This window comes from Staurois parvus, unplaced genomic scaffold, assembly GCF_062004578.1.
Source record: "Staurois parvus isolate SC_StPar_1 unplaced genomic scaffold, SC_StPar_1.0 ptg002579l, whole genome shotgun sequence".
NCBI classification, from domain to species: Eukaryota; Metazoa; Chordata; class Amphibia; order Anura; family Ranidae; genus Staurois; species Staurois parvus.
Genome location: NW_028320375.1, coordinates 1 through 18,123, shown reverse-complemented (window position 1 = coordinate 18,123; position 18,123 = coordinate 1). Strand labels below are relative to the sequence as shown.

The window sequence follows — 18,123 nt, the reverse complement described above, 5'->3', positions numbered from 1 at the left end:
TTCTGTACTGCCATGCCTGGCTGCTACTGACCTTGGTCTGCCTTCTGGACTTGACTGCCGATCCAGGACCCACCCATCTCCTGGTCCAGTGCCAAGCTGCTCCTGCATCTTCTTTCGATGACTCCAACTACCAACTGTACTCACCTACAGAGTGGGCAGCACCAGCCAGCTACTATGGCCAGGACTTGTGTTAGAAAGCACAGGGCCCCATACAGTCAACCTGACAGGACCCCACCCCAAATATACAGTTTACTATACTTCCGTTATGAATGAACACAGTGAGTGATAAGCATCAAAACACGCAAATTGTGTTCATTCAGGTAAGGAAGGGGACGGTGAACACGGCATGTTTCAGGACCCTTCCTCCACTTTCCAGGGGCATATTTTCCAAGAGGCAAACAAGGCACCTGCATTTTTTTCCAGGGGGGCAGCCATGCCCCCCGGAAAACACAAGGAGCATGGGGACCAGGTGGAATCCAAGAAAGGCTGCAGGTTGCTTGATGGTGGATGCAGAGCCCGACTCATTCTTGAAGATGTCTGGTAAGAGGTGTTCGTGGAATGCTCATTTGGCCAGCATGGAGGGGGGCTTGGGCTATGTGGCCTCTAGTAGAAGGCTCTCTCAGGTGGGGTGGGAGTGGCTTTTGGCAGCAGGGGGTGATGTAGGTGAAAGGCGGTTGATTTTTTTTTTTTAGGACAACACAAAACCTAAATACACCAGTGCCACGCTCCATCCTGATGGGTTGTATTGTGTGCAGGAAGCCGGCAGCACTGTGGGGATAGCGGCTGGACACAGGGGCCTGGGCAGATGCATGGTGCACAGGGAGGGTGACTGGCATGGCGGGGGGAGGGGTTTGAGTAACTGGAACAGATCCCCTGTATGGCTATTTGCAGAAGCCAATGGGAGGAAGAGAAGAAGCAGCCAGCTTTCAGCTGCTGCAGAGAGCCATACAGGAGGATCGGTTCCAGTAATTGCCCCCCTGCCGTGAAAGTCACTCTTCCTGCCCACATTTGAGTTACCCAGCTGCCTGGGCCCCCCTGCTAGCTTGGAGGACCAATGGTACCCCCTTATCCACAGCCCTGCCTGCTGCACTTGTGTCACTCCTTGCCCTTACATTCTCTTTCTCCATCAGGAGTGTTGGGCAGGTGGTGCAAGAGAGACCTCCAACACGCCAGTCTCTACCAGGTACATGATAGGTAGCCAGCGAATTAATGGGAAACCTTTGAAAAAAATAGTTAACTTTGAAAGCTAGAGGTTAAAAGAAATTCAGAAAAAAAAAAAACAGGCAGGAGTATATTCAATGTGTTTATTACATATAGCAAGTGCAGGTACAAATCACACTTAGAGCTAAATAGTCTATGTTCCCGTGTTTCTCCCTCAAACATTGAACTTGGACCCGGTTCCTGGAAAGTAAACCCTTTCAGAGCCACGGACCTGAAACAAGCCTGCAGATTTCTTAACTTGCTGTGTTCTTGTTCCAGATAAAAAGGATCAGAATAGACGTGTATTCTTTCACTTCAAACATAACTTCAGCGTCCGGTTTCTTCATCTGGGTGGCTTGTGGTTGAGGTGGCCACAAGTTACTCAACATACACATTTTCAGCAGAGCCCCCATCATTGCTCTGACTCATCCTCCTCCTGGTCATCACTTCTAAAATTGTAGTCTGATCTCCTGCCGGGAATGCGGGGCAAGAGGTGTTTCAGGGGGACCTGCAGAGTGACACCTCCAAAGTAACTAAACAGAAAAGGGACCTCTTTCTTTAACAAAGTCCACCTAGGTTCACCTGGGCTCCAGTAGAACATCTTGTAGAAACTCAAACGTTCGAAACTGTCCCCTCCCACAATATAAATCTTGTGATTCCAGCATACAACTGTAGAACCAGAAACACTTTCCAAGACAGGCGGCATTGTACAATGACAAATTCGGCCCAGATGATCCATGCAGAAGCTATTCGAAGTGCCACTTGGCCGATTCGTGTAGAGAACATATGCTTTGAAATCACTGTATGTTGGATCTGTACCTACACTACAACCATGTTTGGTGTCAGAACTTGTAATGACGTATAACTTGTCATCCATTGCCACAGCTCCAACAGCTGAAAAGGAGACAGGTAGCGGAAACTTGCTCCAAGTGTCCGTCAATATGTCATAAATATGGAATCCCTGATAGTGTACAAGGTCACTCCATATCCGAGTTATGCCACCTATAGCAAACAGTCTTCCCTTCAGCACTGCGCTAGCAAAGCCATGCATTGCCACGGGAATGCTTGACACATTGCGCCAACTATTGTCCAACACGTCAAAGCATTCTACAGAGTCTGTGAGCTCGCTATGGTTGCGTCCACCAAAAGCATAAAGCGTGTTTCTGTAGGCCAGGAAGCCATGGCAAGCTCTTGGATGCATCATAGAAGGGAGCTCTTTCCATTCATTTAATACAGAATCGTACACGTGCAGGGCATTGGAAGCACGATGTTTTTCTATAAACCCACCTGAAACATATAAATAACGTCCTACAGATACAATTCCAGGTTTTTCAAAAAAGCCACAAAAGGGAAGCCTCTCCCAAGACTCTGTTGTTGGATTGAAGGTTTTCAAAGAGTAATCCTCTTCTTCCAGGTTTGTTTTGTCGCACTTCATATCCATGCAAACTAATCTCTCCTCAAACATCCCTTGGCGCAAGCAGATTCCTGTTGAAGGCTGGAGAGGGGAGTCTTCGATGGGTATTTCCCAGCTGACCTTTCCCAGCTCATCTAGATTCAGAAGTGGCAGTCTGATCACCTTCAACAGTTCTGGGGGAAGAGGATTGTCCTTCTGGGTGCGAAATTCCCACCAGGAGCGGGCGAGGTTATAGACGTCAAGTTCTGTGGAGACCATCAAGTCATCGGAAGACAGGATGTTGACCAGTTCTTCCATCTCCAAGCTGAAAAAGTCTTCAGTTTTAGATAAGGAGCTCAGATTCTGACCAATATGCTTCAATGTTGCTTCCAAGAGGAAGCTGTGATTGTGACTACGAGCCAATCTATAAATCCAAAGGCAGTTTTCATTGTCAATCCTCTTTGCAAGGTACCTAGGTAAAAGAAAGGAGAAGGAAACATGAAGTTACTATCAACCGTAGCATGAAGGTTACAGGGAGGGTAGTGATGGTGTTACCTGTAAGATAAGTTCATGTTAAGCTGGCTATAGATGGATCAAATCTCACACAGTATAGCAGAGACTGGCTGAGAATCAATTCATTGATGGGCAGGCTGGTTGTACTGAAGAAGTTGATCCATCAATCGACTTGAGTACAAACAGCCTGTTGGGTTCTTTCCATCGCAACCAGCAGTTATAGCCGCTAGCTATGATTGTATTATGCCAGCCAGGAAGGAAGGCTCCCCACTAGCAGAACACAATAGCATCGTAGGAGCGATTCCCCCATCAACATTGACTGTAGATGAGGGAAATTGAGCAATTTTCTTTGGTTGCTATGCAGAGAAGGATCAGCAGAACTGGCAGACCAGAGCAGGAGAAACTAGGAATGTCGAGAGAAGTGTCCAAAGAGAGAGATAGATGTCGAGAGAGGTGTCCAAAGAGAGAGATAGATGTCGAGAGAGGTGTCCAAAGAGAGAGAGATAGATGTCGAGAGAGGTGTCCAAAGAGAGAGAGATAGATGTCGAGAGAGGTGTCCAAAGAGAGAGAGATAGATGTCGAGAGAGGTGTCCAAAGAGAGAGAGATAGATGTCGAGAGAGGTGTCCAAAGAGAGAGAGATAGATGTCGAGAGAGGTGTCCAAAGAGGGAGATAGATGTCGAGAGAGGTGTCCAAAGAGAGAGATAGATATCGAGAGAGGTGTCCAGAGAGAGAGATAGATATTGAGAGAGGTGTCCAGAGAGAGATAGATATCGAGAGAGGTGTCCAGAGAGAGATAGATATCGAGAGAGGTGTCGAAAGAGATCGAGAGATCGATCAGCAGAGCTGGGGGTACTACTGAGCGGGGGATCAGCAGAGCTGGGGGTACTACTGAGCGGGGGATCAGCAGAGCTGGGGGTACTACTGAGCGGGGGATCAGCAGAGCTGGGGGTACTACTGAGCGGGGGATCAGCAGAGCTGGGGGTACTACTGAGCGGGGGATCAGCAGAGCTGGGGGTACTACTGAGCGGGGGATCAGCAGAGCTGGGGGTACTACTGAGCGGGGGATCAGCAGAGCTGGGGGTACTACTGAGCGGGGGATCAGCAGAGCTGGGGGTACTACTGAGCGGGGGATCTGCTGAACAGGGGTACTAAGGAGCTGGGGATCTGCTAAATGGGGATACTGCCCACATAGAAGAAAAAATATATATCAAAAATATTCTTCTCAAATATATTGCCATATATTTGAAATGCTACAATTTTGGCCGTATTCAAAACACACACTTTATTACAAAGTATATTTAAAAAAATACATTTCATATATACTGTATGTCTTTAAAAATACAAATGTACATTTTTGGAATGCATTTACAAATATATGTTAGAAAAAAAATTTTTTTTAACTATATTGATTTTTTTTTTTAACATATAAAAAATTAAATGAACTTATATTAATTTAATTACAAAAATGTAGATTTGTATTTTTAAAAATATTTTGTAATTATTAAAACACTTCAACTTGATAGATGGAGATATAGATATATCAAAATTGTAGCATTTCAAATATATTTGGGAAGAATATTTTTAATATATATTTCAAATACATATTTTTCTTCCATATGGGTACTGAGCCAGGCTTCTACTGGATCCCTTTAAAACAAACACATGGCATCTGCCAAGCTTTATTGAAGCTTTGAAAAAGCATCCCCGAACAGGGGCGGACTGACCATTCGAGCACTCGGGCACTGCCCGAGGGCCTGAGGTCAGTAGGGGGCCCCATGAGATGCCCCTGGTACCTTTCATTGGCTTTTTCATAGGCTTTTTTGGGTGTGGGCGAGGACACAGGGGCCCCATGATCCCCTATTGCCCGGAGGCCCCATGAGTTGTCAGTCCACCCCAGTTCCTGAAGCATCAAAGACACATCAAAAAAGTATGTTGAAGCTGTAAGCGCGTTAATGTGTGTTAAAGCCAAAGCATGTGTGAATGAGCCCATACAGTTACAAAGTATCACTTTCACACGTTAAATCTAAAAAGGGCAAAAAACACAAAAACGGTCTTTAAAGTGAACCACCAGAAAGTCTTTACCTGCTGCACAGATCTTGCATGGGCGTGATCTGCAGGCGGCTGGACAGAATAAACAGCTCCTCCACATTGTCCAAGGTGAGATGAGCCTCCCCCGTGTAGATGTAGTTCAGGATGGTCTTCAGGACAGAAGAGGGGACATCCGAAAGACAAACCTCCCCGAGTGCAGCCTCCTTCATGGGGCATGTGAAGAGCACTCTGAAGTAAAGACTGACGGAGGCCAGGACCACCCTGGAAGCAATAAGAGGACACTTGCTGCATCACGCAGGGGGCAGATAATGATACATTTCAACAATCTCACCCCCTTTCTAAATGCTCACCTAAATCTGAGGTCACGTGATCCACCAATTCCTCAGGTTTCTACATCATTTCCTCACTTCCTGTCCCTGTGACACCCACATTAGGGGGTGCCACCGTAACCAGCACAAATGGAACTAAAAATTTTTGTACCCACACCATCCAAAACTGAATAAAAATGGTATAAATTTGTGGAGATGGATGTTTGGGTTTCCGACATACCTGTGACACTGGAAGCATTCCTCTGCAGTCCGTATGGTGACATCACAAAGCATTTCAGAAAAGTACATCTCCTTCAACCCTGAGAACACAAGACAGAAAAAAAAAAAAAAAATTCCATATACACTATATGACCGAGTTGTGTGGAAGCCAGGGGCGGACTGACCATTCAAGCACTCTGGCACTGCCCAAGGGCCTGGAATCAGTAGGGGGCCCCATGAAATGCCCCTGGTACCTTTTATAGGCTTTTTTTGGGTGTGCTTTGAGTGTGGGCAAGGACACAGGGGCCCCATGAGTTGTCATTCCGCCCCTGGTGGAAGCCCCTCCAAATGATGGAGTTGAGGTGTCTCCAGTGAAGGGTCCTCTTAAGACTTAATCATACAACATCATTGGAGACAATTGTGTTCTTCCTTGTGGTAACTGTTTATTGAAGACCCTTTTCTGTTCCACCATGACCCTGACCCCTTTGGTCAAACAAGGTCTTTATGGAGCTGGCTTTGTACAAAGGGTCAGTCATGGTGGAACAGAAAAGGGTCTTCACTAAAGGGTTACCAAGTCTACAGGAATTTGAACTAATTTGTGACATCAGGTACTGATGTTACAGAAGGAAGGCCTGGCTCACAAATGGCATTCCAGTTTATCCCAAAGGTTCTCAGTACGGCTGAGGTCAGGCACTGATGTTGGATGAGAAGACCTGGCTCACAGTTGGTCTTCCAACTCATCCCGAAGGTTTTCAGTAGGGTTGAGGTCAGGGCTCCTTGCAGGACACTCGAGTTCTTCCACACCAAACTGTACAAAGCCAGCTCTATAAAAGACATGGTTTGACCAGTTTGGTGTGGAGGAACTCGAATGTCCTGCAAGGAGCCCTGACCTCAACCCTACTGAACACCTTTGGGATGAGTTGGAACACCAACTGTGAGCCAGGCCTTCCTTCTGCAACATCGGTATCTGACATCACAAATTCAAATTCCTGTAGACATGGTAACAGTTTGGTGAAGACCCTTTTCTGTTACACCATGACTGTGTCCCTGTGTACAAAGCCAGCTCCATAAAGACATGGCTGGACCAGTTTGGTGTGGAGGAACTCAAGTGTCCTGCAAGGAGCCCTGACCTCAACTCTACTGAAGGAAGGCCTGGCTCACAAATGGCATTCGTTTATCCCAAAGGTGCTCAGTACGATTGAGGTCAGGCACTGATGTTGAATGAGAAGACCTGGGTCACAGTTGGTGTTCCAACTCATCCCAAAGGTGTTCAGTAGGGTTGAGGTCAGGACTCCTTGCAGGACACTTGAGTTCCTCCACACCAAACTGGTCCAGCCATGTCTTTATGGAGCTGGCTTTGTACACAGGGACACAGTCATGGTGGAACAGAAAAGGGTCTTCACCAAACTTACCATGTCTACAGGAATTTGAAATGTCAGGTACTGATGTTCCAGAAGGAAGACCTGGCTCACAAATGGCATTCCAATGCATTTCAAAGGTGCTCAGTATGGCTGAGGTCAGGCACGGATGTTGGAACACCAACTGTGAGCCAGGTCTTCGCATCCAACTCATCCCAAAGGTGTTCAGTAGGGTTGAGGTCAGGGCTCCTTGCAGGACACTCGAGTTCCTCCACACCAAACTGGTCTAGCCATGTTTTTATGGAGCTGGCTTTGTACACAGGGACACAGTCATGGTGGAACAGAAAAGGATCTTCGCCAAACTGTTACCATGTCTACAGGAATTTGTACAAATTTGTGACATCAGCTACTGATGCTACAGAAGGAAGGCCTGGCTCACAAATGGCATTCCAGTTTATCCCAAAGGTGCTCAGTATGACTGAGGTCAGGCACTGATGTTGGTTGAGAAGACCTGGCTCACAGTTGGTGTTCCAACTCATCCCAAAAGGTGTTCAGTAGGGTTGAGGTCAGGGATCCTTGCAGGACACTCAAGTTTCTCCACACCAAACTGTTCCAGCCATGTCTTTATAGAGTTGGCTTTGTACAGTTTGGTGTGGAGGAACTCGAGTGTCCTGCAAGGAGCCCTGACCTCAACCCTACTGGACACTCAAGTTCCTCCACGCCAAACTGTACAAAGCCAGCTCTATAAAAAGACATGGCTGGACCAGTTTGGTGTGGAGAAACTTGTGTCCTGCAAAGAGCCCTGACCTCAACCCTACTGAAAACCTTCGGGATGAGCTGGAACATCAACTGTGAGCCAGGTCTTCTCATTCAACATCAGTGCCGGACCTCAGCCGTACTAAGCACCTTTGGGATAAATTGGAATGCCATTTGTGAGCCAGGCCTTCCTTCTTCAACATCAGTACTTGACATGACAAATTGGTACAAATTCCTGTAGACATGGTAACAGTTTGGTGAAGACCCTTTTCTGTTCCACCATGACAGTGCCCCGTGTACAAAGCCAGCTCCATAAAGACATGGCATGACCAGTCTGACGAGGAGGAACTCGAGTGTCCTTCACCAAGCACTAACCTCAAGCCTACTGAACACCTTTGGGATGAATCAGAACAGCAACTGGGAACCAAGTCTTCTCACCCAACATCCAACCCGACTTCACAAATGGCCACAAACTCTCACAGACACCCTCCAAAATCCTGTAGAAAGTCTTCCCAGAAGACTTTCCAACCTCAAAAGGGGGTAACCCAATATTACTGGCCATGCGTTTGAAAGAAATGCCAAACAACCTCACATAGGTGTGACGGCCAGGAGTTCTTTGAACCTTTGACCATAGGGTATATTATCCCACTTAATTGGCTGTAACTGACACTTTCACATTTCTCCTGCCTTAGGCTGGCCATACACTGTACAATTTTCTTGAGATTTTGGGTTTAAATTTACCAAAAACCATATTATTATACAGGATTTATGGCGCCAACAGTTTGCTCAGCGCTTTACAATATAACGAGAGACAATACAGCAACGATACAGTTCAATACAAGAGGGATAGGAGGGCCCTGATCCTGGGAGCTTACAATCTAGGAGGGAGGGGCTAGTGATACAAAAGGTAGTAACTGTGGGGGATGGACTGGTTGGAAGAATAGAAGATTCCATTATTAGCTGAGGGCAGGATAGGCTTCCCTGAAGAGAGAGGTTGTCAGAGATCACCTAAAAGTGAGCAGAGTAGGAGATAGTCTGATAAATTGGGGTAGAGAGTTCCAGAGGATGGGGGAAGCTCTGGAGAAGAGCATGGGAGGAGGAGACAAGAGCTAGAGAGTAGGAGGTCATATAATAGGTCAAACCTAACAACACTTTTAATTGTATCCAATCAGGCAGGCTCCTGCACTACGTAGTTGAAGGTAAACCTAAAGGAAATTGGGCAGACATTGGACAGAAAATTGTATAGTGTATGGCCGGCCTGAGCTGAGTCATTGGAAAAGAAACCGGCAAGTGAATTTATCATAGTGGACTCCACCCAGAATGGTTTATCTAAGATAAGAGTGGCAGATGACAGTGAAAGCGTCTGAAATCAGATTTGCAATTTCTTACTAGACTTCTTTTCAGGATTCTAGTCTTTTATTTTTAAAAAACAAAAATTTCCAACAACAAAATAAGTTACAGATCCGGCAAATATTTCGCAACATTGTTGCAAAGAATCATTTTCCAGGATGCAGATCCAGTGCACTGCAATGGACAGACTGAAGGAACCTTCGTTTAATGAGGACGACGAAGGATTGGAAATTTCCGGGACCCCCAGCAGCACCGTGCACCACCCGCATGTAGGACCCTTAGAATGCCCCCCGACCATCCGCTGAACCCCCACCTGTAATAATACAAGCTTTCAGAGCTTCATTATGATCGGTGATCTCTTCTCTGTGCTCCATGGTGGCGGTGGACAGACCAGGCTCCATCCTGAGGCCTTTACAACCAGGAAATCAGGACAGCTAAGTATTCGTCCAAGGTTCAGCAACCAAACTCTGCAATAAATCATTATCAGAATCACGGGAAGAAGTCAAAGGGTAAAAAAAAAAAAAAAACATACAAAAAAAAACAAAACAAAAAGAAAAAAAAACACAAAAAGAAAACAAAAAGAAAAAAAAACACAAAAAGAAAACAAAAAGAAAAAAAACACAAAAAGAAAACAAAAAGAAAAGAAAAAAAAACACAAAAAGAAAAAAAAACACAAAAAGAAAACAAAAAGAAAAAAAAACACAAAAAGAAAACAAAAAGAAAAAAAACACAAAAAGAAAAACAAAAAGAAAAAACACAAAAGACAAAAAGAAAAACACAAAGAAAAACACAAAACACAAAAAGAAAAACGAAAAACACAAAAAGAAAAACGAAAAACACAAAAAGAAAAACACAAAACACAAAAAGAAAAACAAAAAGAAAAACACAAAAAGAAAAACACAAAGAAAAACACAAAACACAAAAAGAAAAACGAAAAACACAAAAAGAAAAACGAAAAACACAAAAAGAAAAACGAAAAAACAGAAAAAGAAAAACGAAAAAACACAAAAAGAAAAACGAAAAAACACAAAACGAAAAAACACAAAACGAAAAAACACAAAACAAAAAACACACAAAAAAACCACCGCTTTTTCTGCAAATAAATCTACTTATAGAAAGATTTCAACAATTGCTACAATTTCATTCACGGTCACCTTTGCTATCATATGTTACCCTCCCTGTAAAAGCCCCCCCCCCCACACACGTTACAACCGGAGTGTGCAATCTCTCATATCTGCCAGCTACTGTGCAGTGCAATGGCCGGTTTCATTGGATACAATTGGATGGAATCTTTTAGGAAGGTTCTCAAAACCAGAAATCATTTAAAAATTTTGAACGATGAAACTGAAACACAATCATTGTGCGTCTCGTGACAATGACATCTATCAGTCGTTGTAGATTTAAACAATTCAAATTATCCTTTAAATAATCTGTACTGAGCAGCCAACCCCCACCAACCCCCACCACCACCCACCAACCACCACCAACCCCCACCACCACCCACCAACCACCACCAACCCCCACCAACCACCACCAACCACCACCAACCACCCACCACCCACCACGGATCGACTCTCGAAAAACGACTGAACAGCCTTTGGTTTTCCATTTTGATGTAATCAGTTGAGATTGCACAAATATTGTGCAGTTAGATTGTAACATGTATGGCCTTTAGACCCATGTGCAAAGAGTGCCAGACCCTTGCATTGGGGGGGGCACTACAAAGAATGACCGACCCTTCCTTGGGGGGGGGGGTCACCGCAAAGAATGACCGACCCTTCCTTGGGGGGGGGGGTCACTGCAAAGAATGACCAACCCTTGCTTTGGGGGGGTATCACTGCAAAGAATGACCAACCTTTGCATGGGGGGGGGTCACTGCAAAGAATGACCAACCCTTGCTTTGGGGGGGGTATCACTGCAAAGAATGACCAACCCTTGTTTCGGGGGGGGGGGTATCACTGCAAAGAATGACCGACCCTTGCTTGGTGGGGGGGTCACTGCAAAGAATGACCAACCCTTGTTTTGGGGAGAGGGTGTCACTGCAAAGAATGCCCCACCCTTGCTTTGGGGGGGGGTATCACTGCAAAGAGTGACCAACCCTTGCTTTGTGGGGGGGTCACTGTAAAGAATGCCCCACCCTTGCATTGTCCCCAATCTGAAGGTGCTGTAAACATGCCAATCCCAGTATATTGCACAGAGACCCAGAGCCTACCTGACCAGCAACTCACAGAGCCGCCATCTTGCTACACCCAGAAATAACGAGGATTTGCAGTGCGGGACTTCTGACTGATGATCGGGGCCCCCTCTCTCCTTTATATATGTGGTCTGACTGATGATCGGGGCCCCCTCTCTCCTTTATATATGTGATCTGACTGATGATCGAGGTCCCCCTCTCTCCTTTATATATGTGATCTGACTGATGATCGAGGTCCCCTCTCTCCTTTATATATGTGGTCTGACTGATGATCGAGGTCCCCTCTCTCCTTTATATATATGGTCTGACTGATGATCGAGGTCCCCTCTCTCCTTTATATATGTGATCTGACTGATGATCGGAGCCCCCTCTCTCCTTTATATATGTGATCTGATTGATGATCGAGGCCCCCTCTCTCCTTTATATATGTGATCTGACTGATGATCGGGGCCCCCTCTCTCCTTTATATATGTGATCTGACTGATGATCGAGGTCCCCTCTCTCCTTTATATATGTGGTCTGATGATCGAGGTCCCCTCTCTCCTTTATATATGTAGTCTGACTGATGATCGAGGTCCCCTCTGTCCTTTATATATGTGATCTGACTGATGATCGAGGTCCCCTCTCTCCTTTATATATGTGGTCTGACTGATGATCGAGGTCCTCTCTCTCCTTTGTATATGTGATCTGACTGATGATCGGGGCTTGCTCTCCTTTATATATGTGATCTGACTGATGATCGGGGCCCCCTCTCTCCTTTATATATGTGATCTGACTGATGATCGAGGTCCCCTCTGTTCTTTATATATGTGCTCTGACTGATGATCGAGGTCCCCTCTCTCCTTTATATATGTGGTCTGACTGATGATCGAGGTCCCCTCTGTCCTTTATATATGTGATCAGAGTGATGATCGGGGCCCCCTCTCTCCTTTATATATGTGGTCTGACTGATGATCGAGGTCCCTCTCTCCTTTATATATGTGGTCTGACTGATGATCGAGGTCCCCTCTCTCCTTTGTATATGTGATCTGACTGATGATCGGGGCTTGCTCTCCTTTATATATGTGATCTGACTGATGATCGGGGCCCCCTCTCTCCTTTATATATGTGGTCTGACTGATGATCGAGGTCCCTCTCTCCTTTATATATGTGGTCTGACTGATGATCGAGGTCCCCTCTCTCCTTTATATATGTGATCCGACTGATGATCAGGACTCTGTCTCTCCTTTATATATGTGATCCGACTGATGATCAGGACTCTGTCTCTACTTTATATATGTGATCTGACTGATGATCGAGGTCCCCTCTCTCCTTTATATATGTGATCCGACTGATGATCAGGACTCTGTCTCTCCTTTATATATGTGATCCGACTGATGATCAGGACTCTGTCTCTCCTTTATATATGTGATCCGACTGATGATCAGAACTCTGTCTCTCCTTTATACAGTTGCAAGAAAAAGTATGTGAACCCCTTGGGATTACGTGGAGTTTTGCATGAATTGGGCATAAAATGTGCACTGAACGTCATCTAAGTCACAACAATAGAAGAACACAGTCTGCTGAACATAATACTACACAGACATTAGATGTTGCCATGGTTTAATTGCACATAACATGTAAACATTCACAGTGCAGGGAGGAAAAAGTATGTGAGGCCCTAGCTTAATGACTTCTCCCAGAGCTAATTGGGGCCAGGAGTGAGCCAACCTTGACTCCAATCAGTGTGATGATATTGGATGTGTTGCTGACAGCTGTCCTGCCTTAAAAAACACACACCTGTTTTGGGTTTACTGGTTTCAAGAAGCACTGTCTGATGTGAACCATGCCTCGCAGAAAAGAGCTCTCAGAAGACCTACGATCAAGAATTGTTGACTTGCATGAAGCTGGAAAGGGTTACAAAAGTATCTCCTTGAGCCTTGATGTTCATGTCTCCACGGTAAGACAGACTGTCTACAAAATGCAGAAAGTTTAGCACTGTTGCTACTCTCCCTAGGCGCGGTCGTCCTGTAAAAATGACTGCAAGAGCACAGCGCAGAATGCTGCATGAGGTAAAGAAGAATCCCAGAGTGTCAGCTAAAGACCTACAGAAATCTCTGGCACATGCTAACATTTTTGTTGACACATCTACAATAAGGAAAACATAAAAACAAGAATGGAGTACATGGGAGGACACCACGGAGGAAGCCATTGCTGTCCAAAAGAAGATTGCAGCACGTTTGAAGTTTGCAAAAGAGCACCTGGATGTTCCACAGCACTACTGGCAAAATATACTGCGGACAGATGAAACCAAGATTGAGTTGTTTGGGAAGAACACACAACACTATGTGTGGAGAAAAAAAGGCCCAGCACACCAACATCAAAACCTCATCCCCACTTGTGAAACATGGCGGAGGGAGCATCATGGTTTGGGGCTGCTTTGCTGCCTCAGGGCCTGGACGGAGTGTTGTCATTGATGGGAAAATGAATTCCAGAATTTATCAAGACATTTTGCAGGAAAACGTACGACCATCTGTCCGCCAACTGAAGCTCCGCAGGAGGATGGGTGATGCAACAGACAATGACCCAAAGTATACAAGTAATTCAACAAAACAATGGCTGCAACAGCACAGAATACGCCTTCTGGAGTGGCCCAGTCAGAGTCCTGACCTCAACCCGATTGAAATGCTGTGGCATGACCTTAAGAGAGCGATTCACACCAGACATCCCAAGAATATTGCTACACTGAAACAGTTTTGTGAAGAGGAGTGGTCCAAAATTACTCCAGATCGTTGTGCAGGTCTGATCTGCAACTACAGGAAACGTTTGGTTGAGGTTATTGCTGCCAAAGGAGGGTCAACCAGTTATTAAGTCCAAAGGTTCACATACTTTTTTCCTCTCTGCACTGTGAATGTTTACATGTTATGTGCAATTAAACCATGGCAACATCTAAAGTTTGTGTAGTATTATGTTCAGCAGACTGTGTTCTTCTATTGTTGTGACTTAGATGACGTTCAGAGCACATTTTATGCCCAATTCATGCAAAACTCCACGTAATCCCAAGGGGTTCACATACTTTTTCTTGCAACTGTATATGTGATCTGACTGATGATCAGGACTCTGTCTCTCCTTATATATGTGATCCGACTGATGATCAGGACTCTGTCTCTCCTTTATATATGTGATCTGACTGATGATCAGGACTCGGTCTCTCCTTTATATATGTGATCCAACCGGTCCTGCAATTTACACAGCTTTGCCCAAAAACCGTGGCTGCCATTTTCCAGCTGCGTTCTTCTGCAGCTGGAAAATGGACAATAAAAGGAGAAGCAGTAGACTAATGATGTTATCACTCATGTCTACTCTCTTCTCAGCATGCATCTGATTGGCTCATTGTGCTGTTTCTCGCTCTCCTAATATGAGCTCTGCTGTACAGGGGCTATACATTTATTGGCGTATTCATGACCACGGAGCTGCATGCAATTTGAGTCTTTTGTATCTGCATGCAGTCCAGCTTTAACTACTGAGTGCGCATAGATTTACATCAAAACTGGTGCTGCGCCTAATATATTACCGTGCAATCAATACCCTGAACTCAAAGTGCAAAAAAAAAATAAAATAAAGTGCAATATACAGTAATAAAGTGCTAAAAATCAAAGCGCAATCCAATCAGATCCTCTAGTATCTATCCATTAAGTAGTCTCCAAATCAGTCCTTCAAAGTCCTTTCCTACATTCCCAAATTTATAATCAAATGTAAGCTCCTCCAACAACTTGAAGTGCTGGTGGTACTGTGTCAAAGTGCTCTCTTCCAGTGTTCCAAACACTGATGACGTCATAACTGACGAAACGCACTGGGCAGAGCCTCATTTACTTGATTGCTTCTGGTTGAGTCACTTCCAGTGACGTATTTCTGGTCAGCGTGGACCAGAGAGCCGTATAGGGGACCGGTTCCAGTAATTGACCCCCTGCCATGCTCGTTACCCTCCCTGCCCACATCTGAGTTACCCAGCTGTTTGGGCTCCCCTGCTGGCTTGGAGGACCAATGGTACCCCCTTATCCACAGCCATGCCACTCCTTGCCCTTACATTCTCTGTCTCCACCGTCAGGAGTGTTGGGCAGGTGGTGCAAGAGAGACCTCCAACACTCAGTCTACCAGGTACGTGATAGGTAGCTAGTGATTAAAGGGAAACCTTTGAAAAGGAGTTCACGTTGAAAGCTAGAGGTTACAGAAATTTAGAAAATTGACTTGCCTTTGCCTGCTGATTCTGTACTGCCATGCCTGGCTGCTACTGACCTTGGTCTGCCTTCTGGACTTTGACTGCCGATCCAGGACCCACCCATCTCCTGGTCCAGTGCCAAGCTGCTCCTGCATCTTCTTTCGATGACTCCAACTACCAACTGTACTCACCTACAGAGTGGGCAGCACCAGCCAGCTACTATGGCCAGGACTTGTGTTAGAAAGCACAGGGCCCCATACAGTCAACCTGACAGGACCCCACCCCAAATATACAGTTTACTATACTTCCGTTATGAATGAACACAGTGAGTGATAAGCATCAAAACACGCAAATTGTTCATTCCAGGTAAGGAAGGGGACGGTGAACACGGCATGTTTCAGGACCCTTCCTCCACTTTCCAGGGGCATATTTTCCAAGAGGCAAACAAGGCACCTGCATTTTTTTCCAGGGGGGGCAGCCATGCCCCCCGGAAAACACAAGGAGCATGGGGACCAGGTGGAATCCAAGAAAGGCTGCAGGTTGCTTGATGGTGGATGCAGAGCCCGACTCATTCTTGGAGATGTCTGGTAAGAGGTGTTCGTGGAATGCTCATTTGGCCAGCATGGAGGGGGGCTTGGGCTATGTGGCCTCTAGTAGAAGGCTCTCTCAGGTGGGGTGGGAGTGGCTTTGGCAGCAGGGGGTGATGTAGGTGGAAGGCGGTTGATTTTTTTTTTAGGACAACACAAACCTAAATACACCAGTGCCACTCTCCATCCTGAAGGGTTGTATTGTGTGCAGGAAGCCGGCAGCACTGTGGGGATAGCGGCTGGACACAGGGGGCCTGGGTAGATGCATGGTGCACAGGGAGGGTGACTGGCATGGCGGGGGGAGGGGTTTGAGTAACTGGAACAGATCCCCTGTATGGCTATTTGCAGAAGCCAATGGGAGGAAGAGAAGAAGCAGCCAGCTTCAACTGCTGCAGAGAGCCATACAGGAGGATCGGTTCCAGTAATTGCCCCCCCTGCCGTGAAAGTCACTCTTCCTGCCCACATCTGAGTTACCCAGCTGCCTGGGCCCCCTGTTAGCTTGAAGGACCGATGGTACCCCCTTATCCACAGCCCTGCCTGCTGCACTTGTGCCACTCCTTGCCCTTACATTCTCTTTCTCCATCAGGAGTGTTGGGCAGGTGGTGCAAGAGAGACCTCCAACACGCCAGTCTCTACCAGGTACATGATAGGCAGCCAGCGAATTAATGGGAAACCTTTGAAAAAAATAGTTAACTTTGAAAGCTAGAGGTTAAAAGAAATTCAGAAAAGTATATTCAATGTGTTTATTACATATAGCAAGTGCAGGTACAAATCACACTTAGAGCTAAATAGTCTATGTTCCCGTGTTTCTCCCTCAAACATTGAACTTGGACCCGGTTCCTGGAAAGTAAACCCTTTCAGAGCCACGGACCTGAAACAAGCCTGCAGATTTCTTAACTTGCTGTGTTCTTGTTCCAGATAAAAAGGATCAGAATAGACGTGTATTCTTTCACTTCAAACATAACTCAGCGTCCGGTTTCTTCATCTGGGTGGCTTGTGGTTGAGGTGGCCACAAGTTACTCAACATACACATTTTCAGCAGAGCCCCCATCATTGCTCCGACTCATCCTCCTCCTGGTCATCACTTCTAAACTTGTAGTCTGATCTCCTGCCGGGAATGCGGGGCAAGAGGTGTTTCAGGGGACCTGCAGAGTGACACCTCCAAAGTAACTAAACAGAAAAGGGACCTCTTTCTTTAACAAAGTCCACCTAGGTTCACCTGGGCTCCCAGTAGAACATCTTGTAGAAACTCAAACGTTCGAAACTGTCCCCTCCCACAATATAAATCTTGTGATTCCAGCATACAACTGTAGAACCAGAAACACTTTCCAAGACAGGCGGCATTGTACAATGACAAATTCGGCCCAGATGATCCATGCAGAAGCTATTCGAAGTGCCACTTGGCCGATTCGTGTAGAGAACATATGCTTTGAAATCACTGTATGTTGGATCTGTACCTACACTACAACCATGTTTGGTGTCAGAACTTGTAATGACGTATAACTTGTCATCCATTGCCACAGCTCCAACAGCTGAAAAGGAGACAGGTAGCGGAAACTTGCTCCAAGTGTCCGTCAATATGTCATAAATATGGAATCCCTGATAGTGTACAAGGTCACTCCATATCCGAGTTATGCCACCTATAGCAAACAGTCTTCCCTTCAGCACTGCGCTAGCAAAGCCATGGATTGCCACGGGAATGCTTGACACATTGCGCCAACTATTGTCCAACACGTCAAAGCATTCTACAGAGTCTGTGAGCTCGCTATGGTTGCGTCCACCAAAAGCATAAAGCGTGTTTCTGTAGGCCAGGAAGCCATGGCAAGCTCTTGGATGCATCATAGAAGGGAGCTCTTTCCATTCATTTATTACAGAATCGTACATGTGCAGGGCATTGGAAGCACGATGTTTTTCTATAAACCCACCTGAAACATATAAATAACATCCTACAGATACAATTCCAGGTTTTTCAAAAAAGCCACAAAAGGGAAGCCTC

The 18,123-nt window shown here is 45.7% G+C and overlaps 1 protein-coding gene and 1 pseudogene across 1 annotated transcript; both read right to left on the bottom strand.

Moving 5' to 3' along the window:
* Positions 1–1,290: 1,290 nt before the first annotated feature.
* Positions 1,291–9,561, bottom strand: LOC149430620 (kelch repeat and BTB domain-containing protein 8-like). The gene is made up of 4 exons (XM_089666182.1): positions 9,462–9,561; positions 5,707–5,785; positions 5,191–5,418; positions 1,291–3,065 (listed from the first exon to the last, which is right to left on the bottom strand). The coding sequence occupies exons 1-4, from the start codon at positions 9,547–9,549 to the stop codon at positions 1,613–1,615; spliced, it is 1,848 nt and encodes a 615-aa protein (XP_089522308.1). The 5' UTR covers positions 9,550–9,561; the 3' UTR covers positions 1,291–1,612.
* A 7,702-nt stretch (positions 9,562–17,263) lies between these two features.
* LOC149430619 (kelch-like protein 36) lies at positions 17,264–18,116 on the bottom strand (annotated as a pseudogene).
* Between the last annotated feature and the right edge of the window lie 7 nt (positions 18,117–18,123).